General features: G+C 33.5%; 3 protein-coding genes across 3 annotated transcripts in view; 2 read left to right on the top strand and 1 right to left on the bottom strand.

The window, feature by feature from the left end:
* The window catches only part of LOC125834031 (uncharacterized), a 509,901-nt gene that overhangs the window by 81,561 nt on the left and 413,829 nt on the right, over positions 1-14,511 (bottom strand). The window lies entirely within an intron of this gene.
* On the top strand, positions 7,228-8,094 carry LOC125833844 (uncharacterized). The gene is made up of 2 exons (XM_049513008.1): positions 7,228-7,683; positions 7,732-8,094. Exons 1-2 carry the CDS (start codon positions 7,228-7,230, stop codon positions 8,092-8,094), a joined length of 819 nt encoding a protein of 272 aa, XP_049368965.1.
* Positions 12,813-14,505, top strand: LOC125834013 (trimethyltridecatetraene synthase-like). The gene is made up of 2 exons (XM_049513190.1): positions 12,813-13,710; positions 13,792-14,505. The coding sequence occupies exons 1-2, from the start codon at positions 12,814-12,816 to the stop codon at positions 14,413-14,415; spliced, it is 1,521 nt and encodes a 506-aa protein (XP_049369147.1). The 5' UTR covers position 12,813; the 3' UTR covers positions 14,416-14,505.

The raw sequence follows: 14,511 nt of genomic DNA, 5'->3' as shown, positions 1-14,511 counted from the left end.
CTGCGCTGAATTGGAAAAGGGAATAAGAGTTGGGAGAAATGGGCTACTGAAAGAAGTGAATGAGGATTGGGCCTGCTGAATTTGGTCAAATAAGCCCAAAATCCTATCTTTGATGGGTTGAATGAAATTGATTAGGTTTTGAATTGAGGATTTGGCCAATGGATTGCAATTTTGGCCAATTAAATTTTATTACTTAGCCAAATTGAGTTAGTTAGCAAATTCGGCTACAATTCAAATAATGTGAATTAATTTACGAGCTTCTTAATTTTAACGGAATAAAATAATTAACTTAGGTATAAATTAATAACTCAAAATATAAGTATTAATTAAGTAAACCATTTAACCAACTATTTAAGTGAAATTAAAATCTTTTTGAGGCAATTTTAGAATATTCATAGAATATACTAATTATATTCATAATTACATAAAACATATATATTATTTAGAAATTATAAAAAAAAAAGTGACAACTATTTAAAATAACTCAAAAAAAATTAATTTGGATTTTATAAAGTCAATTATTTCAAATCGTTTGGAATTTAAGAAACTCGAAAATTAATCAATCGGGAAGGGTCAAAATTGGGTGTCAACATAGATAAGAAGCATTTGAGTTATGTTTATGCATCTGATTTGCGAGAATATCAATTGGATTACTCAAGTATGTTATTGATTCGATTTCTTTATTTAAGGACGGCAAATTTCTTGTCGTTGTCGTTCTTCTCCTTCAAACTGCTTAGTTGAAAGATTTTTGAATCTGTTTTGTTCATTTTTCTGCCTTCACTTATAATGTTGTTTCAAGTTTGAGATATAGCAGCTCACCCTTTAGTTGGTTGCCGCTCGTTTTAAATATGATTCATATCTTGAGCATTCTATTGCCCTAGCAAGGTGTAAGCAAGCTAAATGATTCTTTAAGAGTTGTCAATTCTTTTTATGTTGTAGCTAGTATTAGTTCTTTGTAAACTGTCAAAATATTACTTCTCTGTTTTCAGTTAATTATGGTGTTAATATTGTAGTAGCCTTCTCTTTAAGCTCATCAGTGATTTTTTTTAAAAATTATTGTGAATATATGTATCCATATGGCTGGTCTCTTCTAGGCATTAGCTTATTGTCACTTGATTTTGTTTCCCTTAAGTGATAAATTGTTTTTCGATAGCGTCTCTTAGTATTTTTTTTATGCATGTTTGTCTACTTAATAGAATGAGGCATTCACTGTAATATTAGCCACCTATCTTGTTTTTCCTAAATCAGTTAAATGTCAAAGTTTTGGGGTTTATAGTCTTTCTAAGTGATAAACCATTAAAATGATATTTGTTTGTTTATTTATTTGTCTTGTGTAAGTTAAGCTTAATTCCTTTTCTTGGTTAAAATATTCAGTAGTTAAGCTTGACCATATATTAGTATATAATTAAGTTCTCCTTTCCGATTTACATTTATTGTATTTTGAGAGGAGGTTTCTCTTTTTGAACTTTTAATCTATTTTATTCCTTTTATCATATGCTACCAAAGTGCTGATTGTTGTTTAAATGGTCCTTATGACGGGATTGGATACTATGATTTCTTTATCCACTATGAGAAGTGCATCTTGGTTGTTAAATATTTTTAATTCTCATTGGCTTTTAGTTATAATTTTATTTTTCTTATGATTAATTCCAACATGTTAAGGCAGTAACTCTTTGGCAATAATGGGTTTGTTGGTTAAATTGTGGTGAAGGACAATTTGTTGAATTGATTATTCTTGAGCTTTATATCTTAGTTTATTAAAGAATTTGTTCGTTTACTAATCCTTTTTTTCCTCATTTCCTTTGCATGAACTCACCCGTTTGAGTTCATTCGGACTTTTCATTCCCTTGCATTCTCTTATTTTCGAGTCAAACCTCCGCCAAGTTACTAAAGAGAAGCTGATATATTGGGTTGAGACCCAAAAAACCAGCAGCAGCAGTAGCTCCAAAGAGCTAAAATGAGGAGCAAAAATTGGGTTAAAACCCATAATTAACGAAGCAGCAACAGTAGCCTTGAAAAGGCCGAAAATTGATAATTTTTGGACTCTCAAAGGTCCAATTGAAACAGCAGCAGCAACATCAACCAGAAAGGCGAAATAAATTTCAGCAGCCCCCTCGTTTTCCTTATTTCCCTTATTTTTGCCTTATCATTGCTATATTTTCTTTATTATATTTGATTGTGAAAGCTAACAACTTTAAGATCCTTTTCTTAACCTAGATGAATCCTTTGGCGGTTTTTTAATGGCTCTTCTATTTCGTCATTTGTTTATTTAAGTATTTTAATTTTCAAAACCTCTTTTAAGTTAGACAATCTAAACTTCAAGACTAACTTGAGAATTATTCATATTCTTTCATAGTTAGTATTTAGCTTTCAAATCCATGCCTAAGCGATTATGTTGATTATTCGACTCAAAAACTTGATTCGGATAAATTGTTAAGTTAAAATTTTATTTTGGCACTTTAACATTTGAATTATTTCTTTATTTGGGCTAATACGAATGCACAAGTATCTTAGCGGATTCTCTAAGATGCCTAAACCTTCCTTAGAGAATTATTTGAACCCTTACCCGACTCTGGTTTTATTTAAAATGTTCTCTTAAAAAATTTCCTTTCTAAACAATTTCTTAATTTTTCCTAAAAATTAAGTGACGACTTTCAAATTGTAATTTTTCCAAAAATCAACAATAAATTTGTCAAAGTTGCGAAAATGGTTTCGAAACCTTAGTTTTCGAAATTGGGTCGTAACAATGCTTTCTTAAAAAGGCTTGGAAGAAGAAAATTGATCATCTTTCATACTAGTTCTTATTCCAGCATGGAAATTTCATTTGATTATTGAATAGAAATGATGATACAGTTAATTATTTGGGAATTCAAAGTTTTATATTAAGCTTTCTGGGAGGTTTAAGCCCCTCAAGAATGGTGTCTGCAGCTCCTACAGCCATCTGCGCATTGTTTAATCCTTTTTCTATTTCAAGATCTTGAATTTGTGCGTTGCACAACTTGTGGCATTGTCGAGAGTCACCTTAAGATCATAATCTGATGTATCACTAGCATAGCCTTTATCCTTTTTAATAACCTTAAGATTCCCTTCCAATCCACTAGCCACTGCAAAGAGCATAAGCCTCAGTAGCTTGTTGTGGACTGAGTTTTCCTCTCTTGTGTTTCGATAGATATGTATGTGTATTTTTTGATTGGTCCACTGCTGACTGAAGAATGACAAGTGCAAATTCTAAGGGTTTTGATGTTGCTGCAGCTGCCATTACCTTAGGATTGCTTTTGAGGTAATTTATGCATGACGATTTGTCTTTCATGTCTGAGCAAACTTTGTTAACAAGTGCTATCGCATTATTGGGTTTTGAAAGTGGAGCAGCAGTTGAATATAGAGGAGATACTAAGAGGACAGAGCAGAACAGGGGAAATTGAAATTGGATCAATTTGTGCAAAGAAGCCATATTTGTAGCTAGATGCTTTGAGTCTTAACCATTTACTGTTTTCTTTTTATAGACGCCCCAACTAACAAGTCACCTCAAGAATCAACAAATTAAATTGAAATGTATATATGATTTAACCCTGGTTAAATCTTAAAAAGTCTATATTGTTTTTAATTAGAGACCTTGGTTTCTAATTTTGGACATGAGTCATTTCTATTAGAGAGTATTTTGTTCGGTTTGAGTAACGTGTGAATTGGAAAAATGAGAATTTCTAAGTGAAGGGAAAATGAAAAGTCATTTCTCCTCATTGGTAAATTAAAGAAAGCAAAATTTTTGTCCTTATATTAGGGAACACTTTATTTACCTCTTAAGGAATTAAGTAGAGTATGCCCCTCGCACTGTTGTCGTTGCTCGGCTTTGGCTTTGACAAATGATTTGCTTAACGTTCGGAATAGAGAGCAACCCAAGACTTGACTTTGACTTTGGCAAATGATTTGATTGACGTTCAGAATAGAGAGCAAACGTACCCAAGGTCTTGAGCGTCATTCACACCTCAAAAATTAGTTCAAAGAGAAAAATATTATCAAACCGTATAGGAAGACCACCCATCTCATTTACTACTAATATGAGACTCTCTTCTTTTTTTTTTCATTTTTCAATAAAGATATGTTTAGATCCTATGAATAGTGCTTATATAAATACAATGAATCCCAATTTAATTACCTAACTCTACCTTATTTCTTACATTCATGTGTGGTGTCTGATTTTATCTTGTAACATTCATGCGTTGTGTATTATTTATCATCCTTCTATTTTAAATGATTACGATGGCTTAATATTTGATGGTAATAATATCACGCTTGTGTTTCATGGTTGAATGATAATTTATATGTTTTTGTTAGGATTTTAAGGTGAGAATGAGAATTGAGAAAATGAATCTAAATTGCATTTTTCCATCTTGCTCTTTTATTGTCTATAAATTTATAGGCCTTGCCTTGGAATTGAGACACCGGAACACTAAAATCGAATTCTTTCTCTCCTCTCAACTGTTCTTTGCATTTGTTTTCAAAACAAAATATCATAGAGTCGTGTGATTTGCTCCGCTATTTAAGTTTACGAATATCCTCTATAATTTTTTTGATGCCTTTTGAACTCTTTAATCAATTGGTTGTAGGAGTGATTCAACAAGTGTAACTTGATTTAGCCAAAGTGCTTATCAAGGCGAGTTGATTGCCTTATTGGTCACTCAATTTGTGGTAATTGACCATCAAGAATGACTTTATTTTGTCTTTCAAAATTATCTTACTTCTCTAACTCAGAGCCGGTTTGACATTGCTGTTGGAAGTCAAATTTTTTTTTTTTTTTGAAAAATCAGGTGTGTGGCAAACCATCAAAAGTGCTATAGGAGCAGAAAGAATTTTTCTATTGTTGGGATGAAGCGAAAAATTTATGCTTCTTAAAAAAAGCAGAAAATTATTTTTTTGAAGACTGAAATATCTCACATATTTACATATTTACTAATATATTTCTTATTAATTAATTAACATATTTCATAAGTTTTGTTAAGTTTCATTCAAGAATTTTATTTTTTATTTTTATATGATAAATTTTTTATTTTATTTATGTTTATATATTATTATTTATATTTTATGTATTATTTTACGTATTATTAGAAATAAGCAATAATAATAATTTTAAATTTAATTTGCTTGATATTTTTAATTATATTTAATTCTTCATGTTAACATTATATTGATATTTTATTTATTTAATTATCTATGTATAATATTGATTAATAATTTGAATATGTACATTTTAATTTAATTAAAATAAAAATTTAATTAAAGATATGTATTAGATATTTAAAATAGTTTTTCTCTATAAAATAATCTTAAAAGCACATTGATACTTGTCCTTTTTCGTAATTTAACTCTTAAACATACTTTTTTTATAAAAATTGTCAAACACCAATTGCTTATCAAAAATATTTTAAAAATGAATTAGCCAAACACACACTATTTGTTTTTAAAGAAAAACCACTTTTCAGAAAAACTATTTTTAAAAAGTATTTCTAGAAATGAGCAGTTTTTAGCAGGCTCTCAATTCAATGATAAGCTGATTTTTTTATTTTTCAAAGAGAAGTGACAAATCTGATTTAAGAAAATAATCAAAAATACTAATTTAGAACATAGAATCATATTAAGAACACATCATCCCACTGATCAATATATTTTTTATTCCAAAATTAAAAGAAGCTCAAGCGTTCAAATCATTCCATTTTAACAGGATGAATCTTAAAATTAGAGTATTTATTAATTGTCGGTTAGAAAAAGTTATTTTTAGGTGCTTGTCAGGACTTATTGAACTCTTCAAGAAATTGATTATAGGAAGATTTTAGCAAATAACTTAATCTAGCCACAGTTTTTCTTCCGTTAATGACCACTCAGACTTTATCTTATAATTTACTTTAGAGGTAATCTTAATTAGCGGAATTTTGTATTTTTCAAAAAGAACTATTGAGGTGACGAAGTTTAATTTTTTAAAAATGGTCCAAATACTATTTTAGAACATGGATCAAATATAAACACAAGCCACCCTAAATTTGATGCACCGACCCATTCATCTTTTTTTTTTTCACTTTATTGATCAATTTAGCAGGATTTTGTATTTTTTGTAAAGATTATTAATGAAAAATGTCATTTTAAAAAAAAAAAAGTAAAACGTCAATCTAAAATCTGAATCAAATTAAAACATAAGTCACCCTATTATCGATACACCGATCCATTTTTAAGAGGATAAGTCTTGAAATTAAATTAGAGTGTTTATTGCTTGTCTGCAAGTAAAAGTTTTTTTTTAATTACTTGTCGGGACTTGTTAACTCTTTAAGCAATTGATTATAAGAGAAAGTTAACAAATAATTTAGGCAAATCTAGCCAAAGTTTTTTTCTCCTATTGCTTGTCAAGGTGAGTTTTGCCTTAATAGTCATTCAATTAGTAGCAATTGACCATCAAGGATAACTTTAATTATTTTATTTTTAAAAAGTTTTATTTGACTTTTCTTAATTCATTTTAATTATCACCTTAGGTGAATTTTCTACTTTTCAAAGTGAATTAATAATGTGGCAAATTTGATTTCAAATTCTCTTTATTTTACAATTTAAAGCAAATACTATTCAAACCCCTGCTAGAAGCATGAAGTGGTAAGATGCTAAGCTAACATCTCTCATGATTTATTAACAATTTAATTATGCATTGTAATTAGTTGTAATTAGTATTAATTACCGTTAGCTAGTCAATTAGTTAGATTGTTAGTTAGGCTGTCACATCAAGTTGGTTAGGGAATCAGAAAGTTAGTTAGGATATTTTCTTATCTTCTACTTTTGCTTAGTTGGATACAGCTGTCAACATTACATTCTTGTGTATAAATACTTGTATCGATCAATACACAAAGTGTGAGTTCACATTTTCTCAAATCTCAGATTCTGCAAACTGCTTCTCTCAATTGCCAATTATGGCTTCTCTGTTGTTCTTTGATTAGATGCTCACCATTGTTGTGTAGTTTGATATGGTATCAGAGCCTAGCTTGCTCTCGTCTCTTTCGACCTGAATTTTTCGTTCATCTTCCTAGTTGATCCTTTACCATGACAAGTGCTGAAAATATTCCTTCAACAGAGGGAACTTCTACTGGTGGTGATGCGAGCAGTGCTCTCTATGTGTATCCCTCCGATAGCCCTGGAATGGTACTAGTTCCAGTTCAATTCGATGGCACAGGATATTGATCCTGGAGAAGAGGAGTCATGCGAGCTTTGTCAGTGAAGAACAAGCTCGGGTTCATCAATGGTAGCTGTGTTAAACCAACTGTGAATTCACCTCAGTCACGTCAATGGCAACTATGTGATGATATGGTAACTTCCTGGATCTTAAATTCCCTCACTAAGGAGATTTCAGATAGTGTGGAATATGTTAATGATTCAGTGGAACTTTGGAAAGAACTTGAAGATAGGTATGATCAGACTAATGGAGCAAAGTTATATCAGATACAGAGGGAAATTAATGATCTCACACAAGGTAATTTGGACATCACTGTCTATTACACTAGAATCAAAAAGCTTTGGGAAGAATTGAATACTCTGAATATGAGAAATCAGTGCTCTTGCACTTACACTTGTGGAGCCAAGGATGGGCTACACAGAGCAGAACATGATAGACGTTTGGTACAGTTTTTGATGGGGATGAATGAGGCATACACTGTGGTAAGAGGAAACATTCTTATGATGAATCCTCTTCCATCCATGGCGTAGGCTTTCTCTTTACTGATCCAAGAGGAGAAACAGAGAGAATTTAGACCTTCTAGTCTAATTCCTATGGAGTCAGCTTCTTTGAGTGTAAATACTTCCAATTGTAATGAAAAGGGACCAGCAGGAAGGAACTACAAGACATCATTCTCCAACAACAACTATTCTGGAAGTAACAGTACCTCAGGAAATAACAATAACTATGGAGGATCCAATTATTACTCAGGCAGCAGTAGTAATAGGAATGCTATGTTTTGTGATTTCTGCAAAAAGACGGGATATATCAGGGAGAAATGCTACAAGTTAAATGGATATCCACAAGGACACAACAACCAGGCTAACAGGAACAATGGATTTCATGCTAGATAGAACAACAATCATGAATATAAGGGAAAAAGAGTTGTGGCTAATGTGCATGGATCTCCTGATGACATGATGCCTACTCAGGGAGAAGACTGTCCACAGGGCAATCACAATCAAAATGCCACACTTACTAAGGATCAATATGCTCATATCATGAATCTTCTGCAGCATTTTCGAGTCGAGGGAGAGGACTCAACTAACTCGAATACAGCTGCTGGTTCTGTGAACTTTGCAGGTATTGTAGTATGTTCTTCCTCTGTAGATTTTGGCAAATCTTCATGTGAATGTTTTAAATCAAGTGCTGACTTGTGGATCATTGACTCGGGGGCATCAAACCATATAACCTTTAACAGATCCTCAAACCAACATCCAAACCATGCCTTACCCTATGCTTGTTTCTTTGCCTAATGGATATAAAGTTAGATTGACAGAATTTGGTGATGCAGTGATCACATCTGAAATTTCAGATTGTTTTACACAAAGTATTATATGTGCCTTCTTTTAAATACAATCTAATTTCAGTTCATTCCTTGACTTTTTTCATGAATTGCATAGTTTTGTTCACTAGTGCATCTTGTTTGTTACAGGCCTCTTCAGTGAAGAGGCCTCAGGTGCTTGGTAATAGCAGAGAAGGGCTTTATTTCCTTTGTTCAGGATGTTTGAATAACAATGTTAAATCCTCCACCTGTTGCTATATACCCCACAACAGCCACAGTCCTTCTTTTTCTAGTCTTAGTAGTAAAGTTTCAAATGATAAGAACATTTCTGTTGAATGTTATCCTTGCTTTGCAAATAAATGTACTGATACTTTTATATGTTCTTCCACTTCTGATAATGATCAAAATGTGTTTAAAGACAATAACTCTTCCACTACTTCTACTAAACATACTGTAGACTTGTTGTGGCACAATAGACTTGGCCATATGCCTTTTGCAAAGATGAAAAACATACTTACAATTCCAGCTAGTTTTTCTGCTAAACAGCCCTTTATGTGTACCATTTGCCCCATGGCAAGACAAGAAAGACTACCTTTTAGTCAAAGTACCACACATTCTAATACCATTTTTGAACTTCTCCATGTTGACCTCTGGGGTCCTTACCACATACCCACACATGACAATTACAAATATTTCATCACCATGGTAGATGACTATAGTAGGTCTACTTGGACTCACTTATTGAGCACCAAAAGTAATGCCTTACAGGTTCCTAAAAACTTTGTAAGTATGGCAGAAAATCAGTTCCAAACCACAATTAAAAGTGTCAGGACAGACAATGGGCTGGAGTTTAATAACACTGAAACAATTTTTTTTTTCAAACCAAAGGTATAATACATCAAAGGAGTTGTCCCTATACACCCCAGCAAAATAACATAGTGGAAAGGAAGCATAAGTACTTGCTGGAAACAGCAAGAGCTCTCCTATTTCAATCAAAACTTCCCATGAAATACTGGGGTGAATGCATACTTACATCAACACATCTCATAAACAGACTCCCTTCAACCTACCTAAAAAATAAATGCCCTTATGAAGTCCTATATAAGAAAAAGGCAACATACAGTCAGCTACGATCATTTGGGTGTTTATGCTATCCCACATTACCCAAAGTTCAGAGGGACAAACTTCAACCCAGAACCACTCCTCACATATTTGTAGGTTACCCCTTCTGAACAAAAGGATATAACGTGATGAATCTTTCAATAAAAAGAATACATGTGTCTAGGGATGTAGTATTTCATGAGAATATATTTCCTTTTACTTTGACTTTAGAAAAATGCATTTTTCCTTTCGTTCTTAGAACAATTTCTTCAACTGATTTCTCTGATTGTATTGAATCAATACCTGATAATACTTTGTTAAATCAACACACAGATATGATTACTACTAACTCAAATGTGTCACACCATCCTCATTCCCCCTCTCACAATCAGCCTACTCCCACACTGCCCTCTCCTCCTGCAGTACTGCAGAGGAGATCACAAAGAGAGAATAAGCTCCCTTCACACTTGAAGGATTACATTTTTTCTATCCCTACTTTAAAGACCCCTGCTCCCACACAATCTCTTTCCAGTGCTCTTTCTCTCACTAACTTGTTCACTAAACACCACCACATTCCTCCTAATGTCATTGCCTCCACTAGTCAAGCAGTGGTTGAAAACATTTGTCATGATAGTGAACCTTCATCTTATGAGGAGGCAACATTAAGTCCTGCTTGGAAAAAGGCCATGATACAAGAATTTGATGCACTCTATGCGAATAATACTTGGGATCTTGTGAGATTACCTGCAGGAAAGCAAGCAATTGATTGTAGGTGGGTGTACAAAGTGAAGCACAAATCCGATGGCAGTATTGAAAGGGTTAAGGCCAGACTAGTGGTTAAGGGGTACACTCAACAAGCTGGTGTAGATTACACAGAAACTTACTCCCCAGTAGTCAAGATGACCACTGTGAGGACTCTGATTGCATGTGCTGTCAAGAAAGGTTGGGATATGTTTCAACTTGATATGAATAATGCATTCCTTCATGGTGATCTCCATGAAGAAGTCTACATGAAACTACCACAAGGGCTTGCTGTAGATGACTTAGGGTTGGTATGCAAGCTCAATAAGTCTCTTTATGGACTTAAACAAGCTAGTCGATAGTGGTATGCCAAGTTGACTGAAGCTTTATCACTCAGAGGATATGTCCATTCACATCATGATTATTCTTTTTTCTGCAAAAAGTCTGGTTCCTTAGTAGTTTTTGTTGCAGTCTATGTTGATGATGTTATCTTCATTGGTACAGACATCACTGAAATCACACATCTCAAGGCCTACTTGGACAGTACATTTAAAATCAAAGATCTTGGTCGATTACATTACTTTCTGGGGTTAGAAATACTTGACATACCAGGAGGGGTTCTTGTCTCTCAAAGGAAATTTGTGTTGGATCTATTAAAGGAATATGACTGTTTCAATTATAGCTCACTTTCTTCTCCTCTTGATCCAACTGTCAAGCTCAGAGCCAAAGAGGGAACTCCACTCCCTGATCCCACATATTATAGAAAACTAGTGGGAAAATTGAATTTTCTTACCAACACTAGATTGGACATAGCCTTTAGTGTTCAACACTTGAGCCAATTCATGCAGGACCCCAGAACTCCACACCTTCAAGCAATTTTTCATCTTCTTAGATACTTGAAACAAGATCCAACCTTGGGTCTTCATCTATCCAGAGATCCTGATTGCTCAATTAAGGCATACTGTGACTCAGACTGGGCATCCTGCCCAGATTCAAGAAGATCAGTCAGTGGCTACTTGGTTCTACTTGGAAATAGCCCAATCAGCTGGAAATCAAAGAAACAAGAAACCATCTCTCTATCCTTTGTAGAAGCAGAATACAAATCACTCAAAAAAGTTGTAGGTGAATTGGTTTGGCTTCACAGGTTGATTACTGAGTTGACTATATCTGATCCTTCTCCAATCCCTGTCTTTTGTGATAGCCAGTCTGCTATTCATATAGCTCACAACCCTGTCTTTCATGAAAGGACCAAACACATCGAAGTTGATTGTCATTTTGTACGCAATAAACTTCAGGAGGGGCTCATCTCCCTTCATCACATTTCCACTACTGAGCAGCTAGCAGACATCCTTACAAAGGCACTTACTGGTGTCAAACATTCAGCAGTCCTTGGCAAGTTGGCTGTGAGATCATCACTACCAACTTGAGGAGGGGTATTAACAATCTAATTATGCATTGTAATTAGTTGTAATTAGTGTTAATTACCGTTAGCTAGTCAATTAGTTAGATTGTTAGTTAGGCTTTCACATCAAGTTGGTTAGGGAATCAGAAAGTTAGTTAGGATATTTTCTTTTCTTATCTTCTACTTTTGCTTAGTTGGATACAGCTGTCAACATTACATTCTTGTGTATAAATACTTGTATCGATCAATACACAAAGTGTGAGTTCACATTTTCTCAAATCTCAGATTCTGCAAACTGCTTCTCTCAATTGCCAATTATGGCTTCTCTGTTGTTCTTTGATTAGATGCTCACCATTGTTGTGTAGTTTGATAATTTTTATATCAATATTTTAATTTATCAGATTTATTCTTCCATTTTCATATCAGAATATTAATTTAATTATATTTTATGAATATATATTGAGTTGTTTATGTTTTATTACCAAAATGGCGGAGAAAGTGATTTATTATTTGATACAACTAATCATTTTTGTTTTGGATCGTTTTAAAGGCTATTCTAGTTTGATGCACCACAACACGTCTCGTGGATGCTTACCTATGCTACGAAACATGTGGCCCCGCTTCCATGGAAAAGTTTAAAGGTGACTTATTAAATTCATAGAGATAAGATTAAGCATTGGTGCTTATCTTACAATTGAAAGCAAGGCAAAACAAAATTGAATTTGTAATCGTCCAAATATTATCTTCCACAAAGAAAAAAGGGACTTACTATTTAGGACTATCAATTCCAAAATGGCAAAAACAAAAAAAAAGAATCATAATTCATGAAAACTATCAATTTTTCTCCAATTCATATCATTTCTTCTCTAATGAGCAACTCATAGTTAATAGTACTTATTAGCCTTTAGAAAAAAAATTTACTTTTCAAAGTGACTTAAAAGAGTTTTACACAATGTAAACTCTTTATTTTTATATAATACTTAATTAATATATAGTGGTAGGCTGCCCTATAAATATTTCTCTAGTGTTCTTGAATTATCAGATATGGAGATCTCTTGGGTTTTCATAGTGTTTGGGTCATGGCTACTGGCATTAGCTTTTGTCTTAAAAATATTCAACCATCCGAAAAGGAAAGTACCACCAGGTCCAAACCCATGGCCAATTATTGGCAATTTGAACCTCCTTGGTTCACTCCCACATGTGTCTTTTCACCATCTTTCTCAAAAATATGGAGATTTAATGCTACTAAAATTCGGTTCGAAGCCTATTTTGGTAGCATCATCTCCAGAAATGGCTAAAGAGATATTGAAAACACATGATGCTATATTTGCATCTCGTCCTGAATTAGCTGCTGGTAAATACACTAGTTATAACTACTCAGACATGACATGGGCACCTTACGGTGCATATTGGCGTCAAGCTAGAAAAATTTACCTAACCGAGATATTTAGTCCCAAGAGGCTTGATTCATTTGAATATATCCGTGTTGAGGAAGGGCGAACTTTAATTTCTCGTCTTTTTCCTCTCTCAGGAAAATCAGTTTTGCTTAAAGACCATTTACCTCGATTTACACTTCGCACTATAAGTAGGTTGGTTATGAGTGACAAATATTATAGTAGTGATGCTTCATCAATAATAACACTTGAAACATTACAACAGATGCTCGATGAGTGGTTTATTCTTGGTGGGGTGATTAATATTGGGGATTGGATACCTTGGCTTAGTTGGTTCGACTTGCAAGGATACGTAAAGCAAATGAAGACTTTAGGGAAAAATTTCAAAGAATTTTTCAAATATGTAATTGAAGATCACAAGGCAATAAAGAGACAAATAGAAGAGGATTATGTTCCTAAGGACATGTTTGATACTTTGTTGCACCTTGCTGATGACCCTAATCTTGAAGTTAAGCTTACATCTGATAGGCTAATGGGATTAATACATGTAAGTTTAATTATTTTCTTTACAACTACAATAACATTACATGACCATAAGTTGATTTTTTTTTTTTGCTATCAATGTTAGGATTTGATAGCTGGTGGAACAGATACTTCAGCAGCAACAATAGAATGGGCATTTCAAGAACTTTTGAGGCGACCAAACATCATGGACAAGGCACACCAAGAACTTGACAGAGCCATTGGAAAAGAACGATGGGTAGAAGAAGAGGACTTCTCTAAGCTACCTTATATAGATGCCATAATTAAAGAGACATTTAGACTTCACCCTTTATGTGCATTGCTTCCTCCTCATTACTCCATTGAGGATTGTAATGTTGCTGGTTATGACATACCAAAAGGGACAATTGTTTATGTAAACGCGTGGTCTTTAGGAAGAAATTCAAAGTATTGGGACAGGGCAGAAGAGTTCATTCCAGAAAGATTCATAGAAAATAACATAGACATAAAAGGACAAAATTTCGCATTGTTGCCATTTGGTTCAGGAAGGAGAAAGTGCCCGGGGTATAGCCTTGGTATGAAGGTTGTTCGAACAACAATGGCTAACTTGTTACATGGATTCAATTGGAAATTAGCAGGAGATATGAGGCCAGTAGATATAAGCATGGAGGAGATTTATGGATTAACTACACACCCAAATAAGCCTATATCTGTGATTATGGAACCTAGACTTCCCTTCCATCTTTATTAGAACTAGCTATAGTACTTTGTTTTGGTCTTGCCAATATAAGTTTTATGTTAGCATTAAGTTAAAATAAAATTCCACTTTTTGACGAAGCAACACTTC

Source organism: Solanum verrucosum, unplaced genomic scaffold (genome assembly GCF_900185275.1).
Source record: "Solanum verrucosum unplaced genomic scaffold, falcon-dt-bn FXZP01000108.1, whole genome shotgun sequence".
In the NCBI taxonomy this organism is placed as follows: Eukaryota; Viridiplantae; Streptophyta; class Magnoliopsida; order Solanales; family Solanaceae; genus Solanum; species Solanum verrucosum.
Note: the sequence above shows the minus strand (reverse complement) of the source record. Positions and strands in the feature narration are given on the sequence as shown.

Coding starts and splice junctions, on each gene's coding strand:
- LOC125833844 (XM_049513008.1), top strand. CDS start 7,228: ATGCGAGCTTTGTCAGTGAAGAACAAGCTCGGGTTCATCAATGGTAGC. Junction 7,684..7,731: donor TGAATGAGGCATACACTGTG/GTAAGAGGAAAC, acceptor TCCATGGCGTAG/GCTTTCTCTTTACTGATCCA.
- LOC125834013 (XM_049513190.1), top strand. CDS start 12,814: ATGGAGATCTCTTGGGTTTTCATAGTGTTTGGGTCATGGCTACTGGCA. Junction 13,711..13,791: donor GGCTAATGGGATTAATACAT/GTAAGTTTAATT, acceptor TATCAATGTTAG/GATTTGATAGCTGGTGGAAC.